At 36.0% G+C, this 15402-nt stretch overlaps 1 protein-coding gene across 1 annotated transcript; it reads left to right on the forward strand.

The window, feature by feature from the left end:
- The first annotated feature begins 1275 nt into the window (after positions 1-1275).
- On the forward strand, positions 1276-13186 carry LOC130641068 (uncharacterized). Its single transcript, XM_057447713.1, has 3 exons — positions 1276-1655; positions 12314-12451; positions 12912-13186. Exons 1-3 carry the CDS (start codon positions 1445-1447, stop codon positions 13178-13180), a joined length of 618 nt encoding a protein of 205 aa, XP_057303696.1. The 5' UTR covers positions 1276-1444; the 3' UTR covers positions 13181-13186.
- Positions 13187-15402: the final 2216 nt, after the last annotated feature.

Raw genomic sequence — 15402 nt, forward strand, 5'->3', positions numbered from 1 at the left:
CTGTTTGAAGCGCCCTGGGGACGAAAGTAAATTTCTTGTGGCTTTACCTATTGAGAAACGATTTGCTGGTGTCGTGATCTATATTGAAGTTTAAATTCAATAAAATAACAGGTTGCATGATTTCTCATTCTTGAGCATACTTTTAATGGGGAAACCTCACGAATAAAAAAGATAAAATTTCTTTGTCTTTTTGCGATATATGAAGCTCTCACAGTCCTTTTCTAAGAACTGCTGAAACGAACACAAAAAGATTATCTCTTTTTTCTTGGGAAACTTCGATATAATTTAGGTCGCCAAAAAGCAATGTACTGAAAATGACCTAAAATTCTTAAAAGTAAGAACATAATAAAATCGGTTTTAGACCGAACAAGTGAAAAAAATAAAAACACTTTAAGCCGAAAACAAATTTTCTGATTCTTATAAAAGTATTATAATTAACTAGTCGTTAGCCCGTGGAAGATCCACGAGTTCGCCCGTCCTTTTTATACCGCATTGCGTGCTTCTCCCTATTGCGCAGCTAAGCTACCATTTTGCGTGACAGACGTATACGGGTATTATAATATAGATAACCGCTGCCGTTACCTGTATTATGTTCAAATATGGTCAAACGATTCAAAGAAAATATAACAATTTAACCTTCTTATTTTCTTAGAATGGTAAGCCATGGTTGGCCAAAAACGTTCCTGTTGTTTCCGAATTTTTATTGTTTTAATTTTTTCCGGACGAATAACTTCGGACTACCTGAGCTATACCCGACTTGCAACACCCCACACCTAACTCGCAACACACCACATCCAACTCGCACCACCCCACACCCAACCCAACTCGCAGCACCCTACATCCAACTCGCAACACCCCACATCCAACTCGCAACAACCCACATCCAACTCGCAACAACCCACATCCAACTCGCAACACGCCACACCCAACTCATATCTTTCCAACTCCCTGATTTTGTAATTTGAACATAACACCACCCCTATATTTAAAATAATTTTAGTGGCTTCACTCACTGAAACTTTTAGTGCTGTTCCAATACACCTTTTTCATAAAGATTAAACTTTATAAGAACATCAGGCTGGAATTTCAGGTTAAAAACAGTAGCTAGGTCTATTATTTAGAACAACCAGCGAAATAAGAATGATGACCACACGGTAGTCTAGTAAACTAAACTCATCATTTTTCCCTTTTTGATATTTTTGATAGCGCGCTAAAAAAAGCAGGGTTAAAAACGCAGGACAGCGCGAGAGCAGAAAAGAGAGACAGGTATCCTGTCTAACCACACGGTTAAATTTTAGTAAATCGTGTAAGAAATTGCCAAAGAAACTAGGGACAAGGTTGGTGATTATAACCCAGCGGAGGAGGATGGCGGTTTTACACTATTAAAGCATTCTGAAAGTGTGGAAAAAATAGAGTTCAGTTGTATTTTCAAAGTCAGCAAAAAATGTTGCAAATAGTTATATTAGCGTATGCTAGTATTAGATTCGTCCTGGATGGATTTTTTGTATTTTTATCTCCAACCTGGCTGAAGTACGATTTAACAAATCATCCAGGTTTTCAAGACGAAACTCTGTTGTATGGCGTTTTTAAACACTGTTTAAGCATTACTCTTCGTGATTGTATTGCCACAGAAAAACACGTGGATATTCACCAAGGTGAGTGGATTTGTTTGATCAAATTATATATCTGCGAAGTTTTCACAAGTTATTATACTTTAAAGCACAAGACAGCTGAAATTTATTCTTTTGTTTTCCAAATAAGAAAAAGTTGCATATTTAAGAAATGTCGGTTTCAAGAAGATATTTACACTTTTTTTTATAAGAATCACATTGTTTCTTAATTAGATGTGGTTTTAAATATTAGGAAAACTGAAAAGGTTGCAATGATGGATTTTTAGGGTTCTTTTAAAGCGCATAAATATTTCACAGCATATGTAGTTTTTGCTAATTTCATATCTGGCATTAAGTCGCGTCAAACTAGCCTAGTTAACTAAGCTTTCTTCGAGAATATTAAATTTAATTTCTCGCGAACAAAAGTTTAGATGCAAACAAATGTCAAAGTAAATCCTGAAAATTTAAATCCACTTCATAGCAAACCTAGATTACGATCAACCAATAACGATATGGTCGACGTGGTCACATCTTACCCTTTTATTAATACAGGAATTATTTATATCTGTTCGGGTGAGTAAGATCATTAACGCTCAAAACACACGTGAACAAAAACCAATAGAATTAATCAATCAAAAAGCGCCGTCAGTATTCTGACCGTATAAAAATATTTGAGATCCAGCGTTGTTTTTCCCACCTTAAATATTCCAATTTCCTAGTGGTAAGAAAAATTATGCTAGATCTCCTGACTAAATTTAGGCGGATGAAGTTTAATTTTTAATGCTAAATGGACCGCCGATGACTCATTGACGCAGCAATTTTAAGTCTTTAATGCACGCGTTATTACGAACAAATATACAGCATGCTCTCGTTTAAGTGAGACCCTGGATGAGTATAGGACGCCCGCTATATAGTACGCTTTTTTCCCTTCACGTGAAGCAAAAACTTCGCTTAAGTGGGACACTCAATCGGCAATGACTGAAGACATTGCAAACGAGTTTCATGAGTCTTTAAGTAGTACACTTTTCCTCTGTCCCTCGAGTGTCACACTTAACGAGAGTATCTCTTTAATAATACCCGTATTTTGTCTGTCTGTCCGCGAAAACCGCGTCCTGTTACAGAAATACAAAACGCGATATATAAAGGACGGGCGACCCCGTGGATTTTTTCACAGGTTAACGGCTAGTCTATATTATAATACCTGTATGCGTCTGTCCGTCCGTTTGTCTGTCACGCAAAATGGTGGCTTAGCTGCGCAAGTAGCGAGACACATGTAATGCGGTATAAAATGGACGGGGGAACCCGTGGATTTTTCCACGTGCTAACGACTAGTATATACAATTGTTTTAAAATGGCCGCGGAAAATGTTTATCTGTAACACGAGTGTATAATTAATTTTTGAAGATGGTAATACTCTCTATATTGCCCTATATCTCTATTGCTTGACATCTATATTGTTTGACAAAAATTCACATACTTTAATTCTTGACTTTTCTTTTTTCGTTTTTCTCTCCTTATTTTAAATTCGCCTCGTAAAAATCCATAATTAAAATGTTTCTTGTCCATGTTATTAGACATGCACTTTTTTTTACAAGAAACATGCATACAAGAAACATAGGCTCGAATTGGCCAATAGCTAAAGGGGGCGCAAACCGGCCAACATGTTGGCCAACATTTTGACCAACATCGACTGACCAACATGTTGGCCAACAATGTTGGCCGGTTTCCGTTAGGCGCCAACATGCTCAAGAAGAAAAGAACTCTCAAAAAATGTTTGTCAACATCTATTAAATATTTAATAAATGTTGGCCAAAAATTTGCATGTTGGTAGCATGTTTGTTGGTTTGCGCTGGGTAACCAACAAGTTTCTCCTGTCGCAAGGAACCGAATGGTGAGCAATAAACTTTGAGCCGCTGAGATTGTTTGATGAGCTCCCATTACACCTTATTTTTTTGGTGTTATGTATGGTTTGATGAAAGCAAGAATCTCTTTAAACGATTCATAAGTCAGTACTAAGCACTAAAAGTTAAACAAAACATTTGCATCGATTTTTCTCATGTAGGGAGTATGTTTGTTCATCAGGTGACCTCCGGCTGTTCTGGGCGCAGCAAATTGCTGCGCTTTTTTTTTACTTCGCAAAAAATGTGACTGACATGTTGAAAATGTTGGATCCGCTCATGAGGAAAGAATGTTTTTGAAACAATTGAGAATAAGAAAAATTTGAGGCTTAATTCTCCAAAAAATTAAGAAACATTTAGCCTAAGCCTAAATGAATGTTTCTTGTAAAAAAAACAACGAAATAAAAACAACGGTAATATCGCTTATAATGGAAACGTCCTCCTGCTAAATGTTGAATATGATTAACTCTAAGGTCAGAAATTATCACGAAAAAATGCACGATTATTAACGCCAGATGGAAACCAACCAATTATTACGACTAAAGGCTTCTATTGATTGCTCAATTTCGGTAGTTTCTTTTGTTAGAAAATAGTTTCAAACTATTTTCACGCTTGCATTTATTTTTCAGACAGTAAATCAATTTGGGCATGCGCAGTTGATATTCAAACCAGTGATTGCATCATTCACAGTTAGTCGCAAAAAAAAGTAGAAACAGATCCTACTTGTGCGATCGTAAAAATGTTCTTGTTAAAAATTATCCAATGATAATCCCAAAAAATGCAAACAAAACTCTATTGATGCTGAAGCAGAGCACTTAGGATTTCTTGTTGCTTTTTTTTAAAGAAAAAGACAAGGAATAATCTTTTTAAAAAACGTATATCCTAAGTGGTTTTTGGATGGCAACAATTATTTTTCTCTCGAAAAATGGCGTAGCAACCGAACAAGCTGCAGCAAACGAGTTCAAATTTTGACAAAATATCAACGCAAAATAAAACAGTGGAAATTAGCGAGAGCACTTTTACGACGGAATGTTGAGCCTAAAAATACGCGCGAGCATGGAAATAATTTAAATGGAAACCCACCTTTACGTTTAATGTTCGTTTCGTAACGTTGAAAACAGGCCACATGATCGTACTTACTAAACAGAGGAACCATCTACAACGACCTACAACGATCTACAACGATCTACAACCACCTACAACGATCTACAACGATCTACAACGACCTACAACGATCTACAACGACCTAAAACGATCTACAACGATCTACAACGACCTACAACGATCTACAACGACCTACGACGATTTACAACGATCTACAACGACCTACAACGATCTACAACAACCTACAAAGATTTACAACGACCTACAACGATCTACAACGACCTACAACCACCTACAACGACCTACAACGATCTACAACGACCTACAACCACCTACAACGACCTACAACGATCTACAACGACCTACAACGATCTACAACAACCTACAACGATTTACAACGACCTAAAACGACCTACAACGATCTACAACAACCTACAACGATATACAACGGCCTACAATGATCTACAACGACCTACAACGATCTACAACGACCTAGAACCAACACATTATATACATTCGTTGGGGACTTGTATTTTGTTTTGCATCATAGTGTTGTTGTAACTCAACTACAGACGGCGGCCCAACTTTGAACGCGGGACTGGTCCGTCTTTAGACAGAACAGCCCGTCACAAGACAGGTTGGTGCGTTCGCAGTTGGGATGGCCCATCTATTGACAGGTCTGGCCCAACTTTGGAAAAATGCAAATTCGTCTTATGTTGATACAGGCCTAACTATTGACGAAGGAATTTCCCTTTTTTTAAAGCCGTGTCATCGGATGGGACAAACTCAACTGTACACAAAGAACTCTTGCAGTTTTTGAAAATGTGTCATAAGATGGGACAGGCCTTACTAGTGACAAACAATTCCCATGCTTTTGAAGCTTAAAAGCTTTTAACGCCACTGTGTTAAAAGATGGTCCGTCCCATTTTTAGTGTTCTAAGTTGGGTCAGAATAGTGTCTTTGCAACCAGCCATGTTTTGAATTTAATGACCTTCTACGTATTATTATTTAGTACTTATATGTAATACCTATATTCAATAAAACATAAACGGAACCTACATAGTTCGAATACATAGTATTTTTTATTTTTAGAAGGAAAAAAATTGCAAAAATCGGCAGAGTAAAAATGTAAACCTATATATAAAAATAGCTTTGAAGAGATTGTTTATCTTGTTTTTCGAGATCTGACGTTAAGTAGCTTCGTAAAGAATCTGAGTAAAGCATCAGGCGGAATAAATTCACGATTTTTATGCAATTAAAGTCAAACTTTCAAAATCAATATGAAATAATCAGACCCTATCCCACAAAGTTGTGTGTGTGTGTGCTTCCAAGGTGGCGCGGGTCATGTTAAACAATGTACGCGTGCGCAAAATATTGCAAGAGCGAGATAGAAAGCGGAATACAGGTGTTGCCGAAAATGTGCTGAAATGTTATTGTTTGTGTTCTTCTAAAATATGAGATTTCCGGAAGGTGACGAAGACTTGTGACATAATTACACAGAAAAAAGACAATTTTATTTTTTCAGCTGGACGAAATAATAATTAACAAGCCGCACATAAACTAGGATCGAGCAACCTCGTCCCCAAGACTCTTCTACGCAGCGGTCCTGTCAGAAAATTATAGGCGGAGAAAGGCACTGGGACAAGGTTGAGGGTCAAAATTAACGTAACTGCACCGTGCATAGCATAAATACAACAATGAAAAAACATACTTTATCGGGTATTAACGAAACTTAAAACGCAAAACTATGACACCTGTTTCTTACTTGGTTCATTGTTTTCATGCATGACATAAAGCCCTAGAAACAGGAGTTTTTACGTCTTTTTTACGTCGGGAAAAACTTAAAAACCCTGAGTCATGATTGATTTCTGCATCAGATTTCAGCCAAAATTTCGACGTTTTAATAAAAAAGATGACGGGTTTCTCGTATTCTATTGCGCAATACTTCGCTATACATGGAGACGAGGCTTTGAATAGTAAAATGTAAACAAAGTAGGCAAAATCAATATCACTTTTTAAATACATCTAATTTCCTTACCTGTTAAATCTTTTAAAAATTGCTTTAAAAAACGAAATGAGGACCCGTAGTCAATGACTAAATGCCAGCTACATTAGTTTTTAGAAGCTAAAGCTCGGGAATTATTGTTGTATTCCTTACGATGGCCCACAAGGGTCACAGTGCGAGGATTTTTTATACACTGCGCGAGAATTCTAAAATGTGCGAGAATTTTCCACTACACTGCGCGAGAGCTTATAAACTATGCGAGAATTTTTTTGTACACTGCGCGAGAATATTCAACAATGCGCGAGAATTTCCAAATATTGCGGGAAAATTTATATAGACTGGACGAAAAAATATTTTAAATATCGCAGGCCTACATATCATCGATCTGGTCTTTAAAATTAATTTTCTTTCGCGCTTTTTTTTTCTTTTAATGGAAACAGCATGGACTTTTGAAAGCATAGCTCGAAGCCATAATGCCTATACCAACGCACTTGCCATGCATTTCAGTGAGTGTTAACAGTGATCGTGATTCTTTGATATCGCAATACTTCTCTCAAGACATGACAAATCTTGAAATAATATCTTTTCTTGCAATTCATCACAGTATTTACATAAGTTTGTCAACATTGAAAAGAAGTTTAAGAAAAATGGGCTTGAGACGACGCATTGGTCAGTACGAGTCCAGAGAGGAAGTGATTCAAGCGATTTCAAGTGAATTGACTGGAAGTGGAAAGTCACTAGGTATTATAGCATGAATATACGAACAGGACTTAAATTTTTTAATGTCTTGTTCCCAAGCATTTTCTACCAGGCGTGAAAACTGTTATTACAGTTGTTTACTTTTTTTAGGCTACAGAAAGCTGTGGAAGGCCATAAATGCAAACGGAATACCAGCCAGAAGATCATCTGTCATGGAAATTTTAAGAGAGTTGGATCCAGTAGGAGTTGAAAGTCGCGCAAAGAAACGGTTGAGGCGCCGAATCTACAGCGTACCTGGGCCAGATTTTTTATGGCACTTGGACGGGCATGACAAACTGAAGCCCTACGGTTTCAGTATACACGGTTGTATTGACGGGTTTTCCCGCCGATTAATTTGGCTCGAAGTTGGACCCACAAATAAACGACCACAAGTTGTTGCCAACTATTTCTTAGAAGCTGTAACCCAGTTGAACAGACTACCTACTAGAATAAGAAGCGACGACGGGACCGAGAACAGCATAATCGAGGCCATTCAGATATGCATGAGGGCTGATCACACGGATGAGTATGCTGGTCTCGGCAGTTTCATGGATCCTCTCCGAACAATCAAACCCCCAAGCAATGTCGAAATGTACATATTTCATGAAGCAGTAAAATGACATGAAGGCAAAAATAGGTTTTCGTTTTTAAAGAACTCACCCACTATAAAGCCACTGAGACCAGCACTGAAGTATGGTGGATTGCAACCATGTAATAAAGATAATGACACAAATTTTCCAAAAAACATATATTGATCTTCTGTTAACTTTTGCAGATCATGGATGAAAAATTCATTATTTTGACGGCCATATGTAAGTTTACCAATTGTGCTTTGATAAAATAGCGATATTAACTCACGAGTAGGACCACCTGTGTCTACACCAGCTTCCTTACCACCCATACTGGTGAATTCTACCTTGAAAGGAGACAATTCAGCATCTGAAAAAAACACCTCCATTTTTTGCATAACATCATTAAATACACATCTTCTTCTGATATTAAAAGTTACTTTACTTTTTTTCATGAACTTCGCTGACAAAACATTCAACTCTTTCTCCAAGTTTAATTTTGGTGAATTACTAGATAAAGCTTTAATACGTTGTTCTCGCAAATTTTCGATAGATCTGTCAGTAATATTTTCATTGGATGGTTCTTCGGATGTTGATCCACCTTCAGAGTCAAATGAATTCTTTTGACTATCTTTCTGCAATGACTGTTCAAACTCCTTATCTTGCTTACATCTGATGCAAAACCTGAAGTAAGTGCCCGAGCATGTGTCACAAATTTTTCTTTTCAAAGCAGGACCAGCAGCAGTAATAGGCTCAGAATCAGAGAGTGACATACAATCATCATTGTAATCATAATCAAAATAATTTTCAAGCTCTGGACCATTATCATTTAAACTAGTTCTCAAAACAAACCATGTTTTTGATGGAAACAAACCCCTTTCTTTAAGATAATCTGGAATACTGTCCCGTAAGTTGACTGTAGTACCGGTAACATCTTCCAGTTTTGCAGTCACTTCTAGTCGGTCTTCATTGAAACAGTTCTTTCCACACACACCAAAATAAACATCCAAATTTTTGGTCAATAAATGCTCGAAAGTTTGATTCTCCTGATTTAAAGCAATGAAACGGCTTCCTCCTCCCTCTGCTTGTTTCACATTTATCCAATTTCCTCCAACCTCTCCCATCCACCTTACTTGGATTCTAATATATTTTTTATTTGTTGAAGCATTGCCAGCAGCACGAACACTTTTTTTTGGTTATCTTTGTCAACAAAGTGTTCAATCTGGTAGTGATGTTTCCATGTCTCTTCTGTTCGTTCTTGATATCACTGGATTCTCCATTACAAGCTTGGTCTTGGTCTTGTTTTGACAAAATACTTCTTTCAATTTCTTCTTTCACCTCTTTCATGACTTCTTCCTTAACTTCTTCCCTCACTAAACGTCTGAGTACAGAATCCATTTTGAATTTGGAAAACAAACAGAACAACTTTGCTCTCACCCCGAGATACCTAAATAAATCCTCCATAAATGGTATGGGAGGCGCTGTGGTGGAGTTCAACCTCGGTTCCAGGATACTGCAGATAAACTTCAGACCAAGGTCTGTAAAATAGCATAAATTTGATTTTCATAAGAAACTTTCTAACACAAATATAAATTCTCGCGCACAGTTTCGAAATTCTCGCGCACAACAGTTAGATTTCTCGCGCAGTGTAGTGGAAAATTCTCGCACATTTTAGAATTCTCGCGCAGTGTATAAAAAATTCTCGCACTGTGACCCTTGTGGGCCATCGTAATTCCTGGCTGTAAAAATTCTCTTTTACGACTCAGAAAGAAAGAAAACAAACATTTTTAGGATTCCTAAACAAGAAACTTAAATACGGCTGTAGACTATTGTTATCAGAAATGTTAGAAGAAAAGGTAGCGCTAATAAATTTTCACATTGAAGATTCGAAAAGAAAATCATAGAATTTGCGAGTTTATTTTAAAACTGAAGCTTTCAGAGTTTCATTAGGAGTTGGTAAAAAAATTACCGCTGGTGCTGTACCTTCTATCTTCAAAACAGAGACAAACAAAGTACGTTGAAGTCTCCCATCTAAAAAGAGGCAGGTCCCTAGCAGTAGCAGCAGCAGTAAAAGTGAAGTCATTTCAGAGTCTGAAAAGCCTATTATAGTATCTGCTGACCAAGAGGTTGCAGAGCTATTACCTTAAGTGGATAGATTTTGGCGAGTCTTTAATTTGGCGAATGACCAAAATGGAATATTTGGCGAATGATAAATGTTATAAAATTTGGCGAGGATTTAAATTGGCGAAGACAAAAAAATGTTTATTTTGGCGGGAATTTATTTTGGGGAATACAAAGAAATGTTTATTTTGGCGAAGACAAAAAAATGTTTGTTTTGGCGGATGACACCTGTAACAATCCTCTTTATACTTCTCTTAATAATAGATGTATGTTGTCTGTCTGCCGCGAGAAAAAGGTCGTGTTACGGAAACACAAAATGCGGTATATAACGGACGGGCGACCCCGTGGATCATTCCACGGGTAACCGACTAGTGTATAAATGAAACTTGTGAATATAAAAAAAAGTGCTTTTTTTAAAAAAAAACATTTTTTGTTTCTTAATTAAAAAAAATAGGTTATTTTTTTACATTTGGCAGGGATTTAATTTCGTGAACGGTAAATTATGTTAAATTTTGGCGATTATTTATTTTGTCAAATAGTCAGTTATCAAAGTTTCAGCAGGTATTTAATTTAGCGAATATCGCGGAAATTCGCCAAATTTAATCCTCGCCAAAATTTATCCACTTAGGTCTACTGCAAAGGAAATTAAAAGAATTGAAAGGAAAATTCAAGAATTTAAACAACGCGGAAGATAATGAGGAGCTATTTTCCTATAAATACAGATATGAAAAGTTGCATAAACATAATGAACTATTTCGCACGCAACTGGTTTGGAAGTAGAAAACTTTGATATCCTGTTCGAGTTTTGAGATCCAGGAGAAAATTGTATCAATATGAAGTTCTATGACACATCAAAAAGATTCCCGATCGTCACCTGAAGAACCTCACTTTTTAGACCCAAAAGCCAAAGTTGAGTCCTCATGAGCAACTGTTCTTATATGTCACATGGTTGAAAAATGTTTTCACACTTTCTCATGTTTCATGGCTTTTCAATATATTGAAGGCAACAATTTCTAGATATCTCATTAAATTATTTTAAGTCCGGGTTTGCGTCGATTTGGCTTGCTTGAGACCAAGGAAATGCAGTTATGCTAGAAAGTTTCAAGAAAACATAACCATCCACTAGATATAAAGATAGAAAGTTGGCCAAGTTACCTGAAACTATTTTTTTCCGTATAGCCGAACGATCGTTACGAACGAATACTATAAGAACAAATTTAATGGAGACAAACAATATTGAGGGTACTTTTGCCAACACTGCTGCCCTTCACTTCAACGACTTTCCATTTCAACTTCGGCAAGTGGAAAACTATAACAAATTTACAAACTTAGCAAAAAAAAATTTTTTTTTGATAGGGCAACAGCCAAACTTTCAAGTTGTTCTGATTTTTAATTTATTTATCTGTTTTATCTTAGCCTTTTCTTTATACAGGTTTTTTTTTTCTCACTTAATTGACTATGGTAACTTTACTGTACCAAATTTTTTGGTTTAATTATCGGTGCTTTACCTTTTTTTTTCTCAATATACATTTCGTTTAACTCTTGGTTATTTCCTATTACGGATAGTAGGTTTTTTGTTTTTTTGTTTTTGTTTTTACGTGACGCTTTAACTTATTCCTTAATTTACATTATCTAGACTTACCAAGCCTTCTTTAGCTTTGATCAATTATAATGGTTCATTTATCCTAATGCCTTTCAATACGTTTTCACAACTCAAGACCTTATGATTATTTGACTGCTTCGTCTAGGCTCTTTTGTTCATGCTCAGTTTGTTTTTATTTCTGATTGAATTTATGTTTACGTTTGCACATTTAATATTTACGCATTTCAGCATTAAGAACTATTGTAATTTATGGATGCTTGAAATATATGTCGATTATTAATAATAATAAAAATAAAATTTGAAATAATACTTACAAAAAATCTCATTGGTTGGTTAAGTCTGTTGTACCAAGGCCTCGTACGCGTTTCATCCTCATAGAAAACACTATAGGCCCTGGGATCGAGGTTGAATACACGCTATTTTTAGAAGAATCCAAAAATTCTAACCAGGCTAGTCATTATTCTTATTTTTTTAATGTTCTTAACAAAAGAACTATTGTTTTTAACCTAAAATCCTAGCATAATACTTTTAAAAAGCATATTCAATGAAAAGAAAAATCATGTACTTTGCTTGAGGGACACTATCATAGTTTTAAGAACTCTGGGTACTCGGCTACTGAGCTGAATACAGAATTGTTTAAATAAACCTTGTATGTTTTTATTTAGACCATGCCTTGGTCAAAATTTTGGTAATTGGGGAAATGACTTTAAAGGGAGTGATTGTTGTCTTTCAAGTTTTTTCCATGAAGCGATCATTTGGAAAAAATGGAATGTTTGTTGTATCCGTTTTATCGATTGTGAATGGTAATTTTTTTTTCTCCCATCTACTACCTCTGCCAAAAGCAATCGAGATAATGATGCATATACCAACCATGAAATTAGAGGGAAGACGATCAAAACAGAATTGTCGGATTTTATTTCCTTTCGCATGACAAAAGAATCGGAAATCAACATTGTACTGGGGTGTGCTAGAGTGGGAATTTGTGTAGTATTGTTTACTGACGGGGGTTTCAACACTTTTTGGCACGGGTTGTGGTATTTAATAACATTTCGGTTAAAATTTAGCCAGATTAAACATGAGAAACTGTGAATATATTTTGAAAGTTTAACTATTATTTAACTATACAAGAAATAAAAAAATAAAAAAGTAAACGCCCTGGGCCTTTATTAGAGGATTTACGGTGATTTACCCGACATTACCATGATTTCGAAGCATATTTAATGATGTATATATATATACATTTGCATTTTTTAAATTATGTAGGAATTTTCGGACTTGCGCTGACCGGACGTTTCATCTCTAAAAGACAACAGTGGCTGGAAGATGCAAAATCAGATGTTATGTACGCGCCATATTACTACATCGGATCAGCGGTAACAACCATCTTGTTGTCGTTAGGAATGCTCCTTTATGGTGTAAAGTGGGATACGGACAGCAACAATAACAATCAAGCTGTTGTGGAAATGATACAGCTGTATCCTATCCGCGAAGAAGGAGAAGTGATCTCATCTGAGAACGATGTAAATATATGATCAAAAGGAAAACTTTTTATCTTTTAAATGCTTCTCCCTGCCTAAAAATGCATTTCGTTCTTTTTATCATAAAGTTAACAAGTGCGTTCGTGATAATAACGAATTAAAACGAACCAGAAGATTGCGGTCATGCGTACATTTTCGTTTTAAAAGAAAAGCATAAAACCCCTTTTTTATCGTCAAATATACCAGATAAGGACACTTAACAAGATCATTCCAAGGATACTTGGTTGGTTCTTCAAATATTTCACTCTGCCTCGCGAGTTAGGTATTTGTCAAAACCCCCATGGTAAACTACTTAAATTAGAAAATGGTATAACCAATTACTAATACCAATAAGAGCTTTACTAAATGAGGTAAAAGGGTGTGTTTATATTCAAAAACATGTTTTGAGGGATAAGTTGTTAATTGTATGACAAGCACAAATATGGTAGCGTATGAATGACAAAACGAAATAAGATGACGCATGCATAAATATTCTGTTTTGTAGAAAGAAGCATGTTTCAACACAACCATCAATTCCTTGTGTTTGCAATAAGAAATACAGCTTTAAAAAAGTGAGAATGAGACTTTATTTACTTCCAACTGAAATATTTAAAAATTAACAACGTTTGTTTGCATTACCTAACCTCGTCCACCGCCGCAAAAACGACGGGTTGGACGGGTGTGTTCCGAAGCCCCCCTTATAATATTATATGTCTATAACTTACGCACTTCCCTCAAGTTGTTGTGAACCTGGTAGATGGTTTTCGTAATTTTGGTTTTTGTTCAGAGGAGAATTGTGAGGGAGTTTACAGCCTCGAGGTATTTAGTGAAAATAATGGCCTGGGTACATTCCAAAGATTCTTGACTTTGGCTGATTCTAAGGCCGAAAATTCTTATAAGCTATATTCAGTAAGATGCGTAAATATCTTTTACGCTCGGTGATGCAAAACTGGATAAATAATAGAAACACCATAACAAATTTATGAGAATGTGATTAAATTAGGCGGTTGTCTAGTGCAATACATTTACAGCATTAAAAAGGACGCCTAAAGAGAAGCACGTTAAAAAAACAAGTATTGTGAAACATTGTTAAAAAAACAAACATTGGTCCAATGTGAAACATTGGACCAGAATAAGCGAAAACAAAACAAAAAAATACAATAAAGAAAAGTTATATCTGTATTTTTAAATCATAAAACAACAACAAATACTATGTACATATACAAACAAAAAGTTTTACGGTTCACCCAATTAAAATAGTTCGCGGGGAAAATCTTTGGCGAGAAAGAGAAAGTGAAAACAAGGTGAAGTCTAATTTTTTTCTATAATATCTTTGGTGACCTTTCCTTTTCTATTTTCTAAGACATTTCGCCAGAACTTCCCTCTTGTTCTTTGCCTTCTGGTATTTCCTAAGATCTCTTCGTTTTGAGGCTTATAGTCCAGGAGTAACTGGTTGTATCTTTCCATCAGCAGTAAATTAACACAGATTCTAGGAATTGATGTGGTCAGTTTACAAGCGATCTCCTTACCTCTTATACCAATGGAGAACGCCTATATTACTCGCTAATGAATTGTGCTCTAAGTGGCATCTTTCAAAATAGCTATTCTAAAATACGGTATCAAAACGGGAAGACAGTTTATGTTAGGAAACGATCTAGATTGAAAAGTTCACAAAATACCTGCTAGCTGCAATTAATCGAGAAACTGTCGTCTCGTGGGCCAGCGCTTTTTTAGCACCAAAAGGAATTTTTAAAAAGGGGCTTCATGCAGCTGGGAACATCGGCCTTAATTCATCCCGTTGTGAAAAAGTTTATTTTTACGTATGAGGTTCATAACAGAAAGATTTACTTTAACCAAAATAGATATCCCAGAGAAAGCTCGTAAATAAATCGAGTATCAATGAAATCATGAAATTAATTCATAAATTGAACGGTCCCGCATTCTAATTTCCCTTGTAATCAACTTACACCAAACATCCCCGCTTTTGGCCCTAGGGAGAAAGCAAACAATGGCACGCAAAGGGAGCTCAAATGTCACCATTTCCCGAGCCAATGACAAAAGCAGAATAGCAGGATCATTTGCAACAACAGTTTTATTGCAGTATTTGCCGATACTATTAATTTACAGAGGAAAAAATAACCAGAGTCTTCGTAAATTCAAACTCCCAGATTTTTTCTCTCTTATTGTGAATGAAAAGCACTACTCAAGTACGGGCAATTCACTTACGCTTTCAAACA

This window comes from Hydractinia symbiolongicarpus, chromosome 4 (genome assembly GCF_029227915.1).
Source record: "Hydractinia symbiolongicarpus strain clone_291-10 chromosome 4, HSymV2.1, whole genome shotgun sequence".
Lineage (NCBI taxonomy): Eukaryota > Metazoa > Cnidaria > Hydrozoa > Anthoathecata > Hydractiniidae > Hydractinia > Hydractinia symbiolongicarpus.

Coding starts and splice junctions, on each gene's coding strand:
- LOC130641068 (XM_057447713.1), top strand. CDS start 1,445: ATGTTGCAAATAGTTATATTAGCGTATGCTAGTATTAGATTCGTCCTG. Junction 1,656..12,313: donor ACACGTGGATATTCACCAAG/GTGAGTGGATTT, acceptor GTTTTTATTTAG/ACCATGCCTTGGTCAAAATT. Junction 12,452..12,911: donor CGTTTTATCGATTGTGAATG/GTAATTTTTTTT, acceptor TAAATTATGTAG/GAATTTTCGGACTTGCGCTG.